Consider the following 6,556-nt stretch of genomic DNA (forward strand, 5'->3'; position numbering starts at 1 on the left):
TTTTTCCTTAAAGGGCCAGAGCTGGGGTGGGCAGCAGCTATGGAGGGGCTAGGACAGCGGGGGCGGGGGATGGGGCCTGTTCAATTTGGAGATTTGGCTGATTTGGCAGAGGCTGAATCTCTGAATCAGATTAGGCCAAATCAATTTGGGACAGTGATTCGAATTACCAAATCGAATCACTGTCTTCCAAATCAGCCAAGTCTGAAGCAAATACTAAGCACTTTGCACAGGCTTACTAGTTCAGTCACACATTTGTTAACCACTCCAGGTGCCAATTTAAAATGGTCTATCGGGAAATGCAACGTTCTTTTTCTTTATATTGCAAAAATAGGACTTTAACAAAACAGTGCTTATGAAACTATTCTTATAAAAGAAAATGTTGGCAGAATCTGCATCCCAAAGTAATTACACATAATGCAGTTGGCAAAGGAAAGCTTTCACCAGTCATCCTTACTGAGCAAATGATACACTGAAAGAGTAACACATACCCACCCACCCACACCCTACAAAATACACTTGAAAGTTGGCCTGGGAACAACGAAGCTGTTTCCAGGCAGCCCCTCCTCATAGCCATGGCCCTTGCCATATTTCATATTTCCAGGAGTACAAAGCAAACCGCATCCTGGTTTTTAAATATATCACAGCATTTTTATATTTTCATTTCCTGATGGCAGAGATTACCTTTTTGAAAGCCATATATGTTTCAACTTTTTATCAAATATTTGGTATTCAAATATTTGTTTAAAATTATTTAAATAAAAGTTGAACATGAATTCTAGAAAGTTCCTTAGACTACTGTTCTACAAATATACTTTAAACGGTTAAAAATACATCTGCAATAGATAAAGGCTTGATACGGTTTTTATCTGAAAATTCATGATTCTTAGAATACATAAAACAATTAAAATTACAGTTCCCTAGGCATACAAGTACAATCTACTAAAGTAGCTTCTTTGTATTTTACGATTAGTTGATACATCTGTGGTTTTTTTAAAATTTTTTACTGCAATTCTCTCACCATTAAAATACCAACAACAATGAATACATATACAATCTAAAACTGAACCTCTAGTCCTGATGCATGACTTATACAGCTATAAGCTTATGGTATAAGCCCTAGGCCTGTGATGTTTCTTAGGGTAACTTTTTTTCTACAGAAGACAAAGTACATAAAATCATAAACTACCAGACTTCTATAAAAACTCATCATAAGAAAAACAAGTTACAGCATCAAGCATAAAGAGCTGTACACCTGATGTTTATAAGATCCTAACAGGTCTGCACTGTGGGTTTTTTTAAGTTTTACATTACTCCTGCAGCAGCAGTCTTCATGCAAAATTTATGTTTCAATGATGTGAATGTCTTGCACAAAAGTTAGATAACAAAATACAGATGTATGACTGCATGTAGGATGACCCAGAAGGGAGAATAAACTAAGAAATAAAGCTGCATATTTAAGACACTCACAATTCTGGAATAAGCAACAAAAAACAAAAAAAAACTTAATTAGGTGGCACCCTGAAAAGAAACTATCCACCCAAAATGTGCAGTGGACTAGAAATATTTTGTGGTAACTTTTATATATATGGGAAATAAGAAGCACACATGCATGGCTGTTTTCTATAGAAGAAAGCCCTACAGCAGCTGATACAATACAGGGTAGTACAAAGCCACAGCCATTCTTCAAAATTTAAATCAGCTACCTGTGGAACTAATACAGTTATGAACTAAAATTAGTTACCTTGTGTCAACTGGTGCTGGTGGTTGTCCTCTTGCTAGAAAATGATGTAATTTACAGCACTAGGGTACAGAAACTCTGTGAAAGAGACTGCTTCATAACAACCATGATTCCTAGCTAGACAGAAATCCACCCCTTATAGGACAGTGCAACAGAAAATCTTTGCTACCACCAACACCATTTACACTCATTTTATACCCTGGCACAGCTAGCCGTATTTTCCCGATATTGCTACTTCCACCTCCTGTTAATTTTTGTCTCTATCAGAGCATCCTTTCATTTGTGTTTTATTATAATGTAGTCTCTTCTTCTGCTTTCTGTTCTTTGAATATTCCTGTTTGCTACCCTTGCAGTTTTCCCACACACCAAAAGGGAAACTGTTGCTTAAAGCATCAGTGACAAGTTTTGCAAACATGAATTTGTTACTACAGCAGTATGTTACTGAGATACAAAAACCTATCTTTTAACTTGATTCTCAACCCCCTTCCCCCACCCCCCAAACTTAACAGATAATTAAGGTTAACACACGCTGGCACTGAAGTACTTACATTGCATTTACTTTATCTTCTGGGCCCTGAACTTGGCCAGTCACTGTTCCTTGTCTGGTATTTTTAACCCAGCCAACTACTCCTAATTTTCTTGCTTCATCTTCTGTGTACTGAATTAGGGGAAAAAGGACAGAAAGTTACCAGCATATTCAGTACCCACAGTTATCATACAGAAAATGTACACAAGATATTTAAGACTCAAATTTCATTTTCACAGCTTGCTTAAGACCTACTCTTTTTGCAGGATGCCATATTTTTCCTGCTAGTTTTGAACATGCAGAATCAGCCAGTTTTGAAACATGAAAACATATAATCAGTTTATTATGACATTTTTCTTTACTGGTTATACTGTTGCAATAATGCAAGTAGCAGGGTAACTTTTTCTGATGGTTTTCTGTTTAAAACTTTTGGTGATGTAAGAGCTTCATTTGGGGGGAGGGATGAAAAGACCTACTTTTTCTGTGTAAAGAATTTTCAGCCTTTATTATTTATGCAGGGTGTGGCTCCATCACCCCAGACAATTCAGTTCAAAGAAATGTCTACAAAAACTTTGTGTGTGGCACCTGGAGATTAGAAAAAAACAGGCTTCTTTTGAAAAGGCACTTCTGGACCTGCTATCTTTCTTTAAAGGAGCTATGACATTCCATCTTCAAGCAAACCAAATATCAAAATAACTAGCAAATTCTCTCCAGAGGTAAGCAAAGAATAAAAAATAAAACCACTTCATTTAAAGAAGAGAAAACTGTACCAGCTATTAAAGACTTCTTTTACATCTTACTCCCTGTAGTTCCCAGCTCTCTGAAGGATAAGAAAGTGCCTCTGGAGCTCCCCCTTTTACATCAACCTATCCTCTATGCTCTCATATTTCCCTCTCTGCATCAGATATGATGAGGAAGTTGGGTTTCTTCTTCCTCTTCTGCTCTGTGCAGCCCATTTCTCTATTGTCACTTCTTTTTCCTCTTCTGAACGGTCTGACTCTTCCTTCTATCCCCCTTCACATCCATCCACACAATGTTGTCATTTACTGTTAACCCCTCTCTTCCTCATCAGCCTTCCTCTTTGATTTGGTCTCCAGATCTCTCCCCCACACCTTGGAAGCTCAGTAATGAACCTGTTAATACTGTTTAGCTGCATGTTTGGTCACCCTAGCCTCTTCACTAACCTGCACTCCTTGTTCGATACTCCCATTCAAAAAAAAGGCCCTTCGCTTGACTTGGCCTTCATCAAGCACTGCTTGCTCTCTAATCTGTCTGCTGTTGTGTTCTCTCTCTATCACCATTACCTGGTCACTTTCAGCTCCCTCCTTCCTGTTGCTTGGCCTTTCAGTGCGTCTTTCGTCTTGGGGAGAGCCCGCCTGGTCTCGAGGAGGTGCTCTCATGCCACCTTGGAGTGCACACCCAGGATTGGCTGGTGCATTTGTTCCAGCAGTCTCAGAGAGGGCCCACGATTTCCCTGGGGGAAGCCCAAAAACTTTCCTGCCACAACTTTGAACTTCCTTTCAGTGCTGGGGCCCCCTCCTGTGGTCTCTCTTGGATCGGTCGCACTCCCTGGTGCGTATCCATGGGGCTCCACCTCCCCTATACCCCATCAATGCACCAGCCTCTAGAATGGCCAGTTGATGGTTGGATGGCTCACCCTCCAGTGTCAACTCCTGTTCTCTCCTCATTGGCTGGGCTACAGATGACCTCTCCCAGCCCTATGTCTCTTCGGGATGTTAAGCCACCCTTGCTCTTCTGCTGGGTCTTTCGTTATAGCTCGGCTGCCTGCCATGCTATCCCGGCCGCTCCTAACCCTGGAGCACTGCCCGTATCTCTGACCCTAATCTCGGGGTCCTTCCCAAAGTAAGGAAAAAGAAGAAATTAACAGAAAGGATAAGGAGGTAGGGCTTTGGCCCATCCCCACTCACTGGCCCAGCATCTGTGGCTCCTGCAGTCCCTCAAAATGGACCCCTCCAACGAGTCCATCCCCAGATCTCTTGAAGGTTCTCAGCACCACCTGTGTCTGGCACAGGAAGCACATTTGCTGCCTGCTCCCAGCAGTGCCTCCCCTGCTGTCTTCTTGGTGCTGGCTGTTATTTTAGCAGGGCGGCATCATGGGATGACGTCATCCGCCCACACCACTTCTAACTGGAGATAAACACAGCTCACAAACCTGACGGGTGCTCCGTGCCAACACAGCTCACCTGTCTCTTCCCAACCTGAAACAGGTAAGTTCGCCTTGGCTTTAGGGCTTTTCTTGCAGGGATGGACTGTCTCCATCCTGGGTCCTGCCACGGGGGGGTCTCTTGTGCCCCTGTTTCCATCCCCCTGGGACACAGTGACTTCTAGTCCATCAGTTTGGTGAACTTATTATTTGCTCTCATCCATCTTTTGTTGATATATGCCTGTGGACCATATTTCATTCTCTTTCACCTCAATGTCCATCTACCCAGCTCCCAGCCCTAGCTCACTCCAAACATCCATTTCTATTCACATGCAGTAAAATATGATGACTGTGAAACTCAATTTGAACTGGGCCTACTCACAAAAGTTAAAATACAAAATATTGATGACAACTGTACAGTGCAAGAGGACGTAAGTTTGCGGCTGGACCTTCTGAAAAGAAATAATGAGGCATCACTTCCAGCTTATCTTACTATATGATGATTTTAAGCAGGTTCCTTTGTCTGGTATGTAACTGCGAAATATCTATCCTTGATTAATTAGTATAGTAAATATTTCTTTGCAATTAACTCATGTTTGTGTGTAGAAACAGACATTCTCCATATGGGCTTTGATTTACTCTTGTTTTAACTCAGTGGTTCCACTTGATCTTCAAAGGATGACTCCTCAAAAAGCTTAGGTTTTTCCTGGTTGTTAATCAATTTCTTGATAGGTTCCAACTTAGTAGAAATTGATAGCCTCTTGTTACTTAGGGAAGTAATTCAATCAAAATTGGGACTTTCTGATAACCAATAATGAATAGTTTGATTAACAGGATTTTCCTGTTATTTATTGGTTTGGATGCTCTCTTGATTTACACAACTACAAGAATGCTTTGGAGATGCTAAGTTGAAGGATATAAAAGAGAAACGAAGCAGCTAACAGGGCACGTATCAAAAATGAAAAATCATTCTACCAAAAACTGCCACTGCGCCCAGCTGATTTTCTGGTGAATGGATCCATACATTGAGAAGCTGACAAGACTGCGACTGCCTCTTCGCTGGTATTGGTGAGATACTATCACTTTTATAGATAAATATAGTGGACTTGGCTTTGCTTTAGGCTCATTTCAAAGTGAACATTTGTAGTAAATACAGCCTTTCTGTCATTCATCAAACGAGTCATCACGTCAATCCTTTATACACTAGTCCTGAATCTCATTCCATGACTCAACAAAATCCCGTGACTAGATACTCTTTCCCAGACAATTCTTCCGGCCAAATTAAATCTCAGACTCCTTCTCTGACATTCCTTTGTAGATAGCTAGCTAATAGAGAGGTCTTATAGAGAGGTCTGAGAGGTCTTCAACCAGGCTAATAGAGAGGTCTTAATTGCTCCCCAATCTCTCTCCATCAGTTCTTTTCTCAGTGACTGTGGCTATCACCATCCTGCCCACCATCCTCACAGGCCTATACCTTGGGCATCACCATTGACTCAGATGAGTCTCTAGGCCTTCATATCTGAAGTAATTTTGCAGTTTTTTCAGCATAATGTCTCAAAGAGGCAGAGCCCTCCTTCCTTCTATCCAAAAAACTAAAACTCTCATCCAGACTCTCACAAAAGCTTCTCTCTCAGCTACTACAACATCCTTTCCTCTGGCCCTGAAAAATCTAATCTTGTCCCAAATGAACAGTTCCATTTAGAATGCTGCCGCAAAGACCATTTCCTTTGCTCATCACTTTGACTGGTACCCGTCTTTCTGCACCCCTCCCCCTTTCTGGATCATGAGATGAATAGCTTCTTGTCTTCACTTTTTCAAAAACCTCCACAACTGTAATCTCTCATTCACTATGAAGTAATTGACTGCATCCTCAATCAGCTCAAGAAGCATGTCTGCAGTGCTCACCTGATAATTTTTCAAACACCTTCAATTTTTCACCCATGCTGTTCAAAATTCTTGGAAGAAGCCCTCCATAAATATCTGCAGTTATGTTACTTTTATCCTTCAAATTGCTCTTTAAAGCTCTTCTCTTCTGTGTTAAGTTAGGCCACTGATATTTCATAGATTTCATAGACATTAGGGCTGGAAGGGACCTCGGAAGATCATCGAGTCCAGCCCCCCGCCCAAA

At 41.2% G+C, this 6,556-nt stretch overlaps 1 protein-coding gene across 5 annotated transcripts in view; it reads right to left on the bottom strand.

The window, feature by feature from the left end:
• The window catches only part of ACYP2 (acylphosphatase 2), a 124,456-nt gene that overhangs the window by 104,700 nt on the left and 13,200 nt on the right, over positions 1–6,556 (bottom strand). For all 5 annotated transcript variants that reach the window (XR_002103555.1, XM_019549300.1, XM_019549297.1 and 2 more), the window contains exon 3: positions 2,287–2,396. Coding sequence is in view for 4 of the 5 variants with exons in the window: in XM_019549300.1 (XP_019404845.1) it covers positions 2,287–2,396 (110 nt within the window). In the remaining variant the exon portion in view is untranslated. The remainder of the gene's footprint in view (positions 1–2,286; positions 2,397–6,556) is intronic.

Source organism: Crocodylus porosus, unplaced genomic scaffold, assembly GCF_001723895.1.
Source record: "Crocodylus porosus isolate Cpor-Errol unplaced genomic scaffold, CroPor_comp1, whole genome shotgun sequence".
In the NCBI taxonomy this organism is placed as follows: Eukaryota; Metazoa; Chordata; order Crocodylia; family Crocodylidae; genus Crocodylus; species Crocodylus porosus.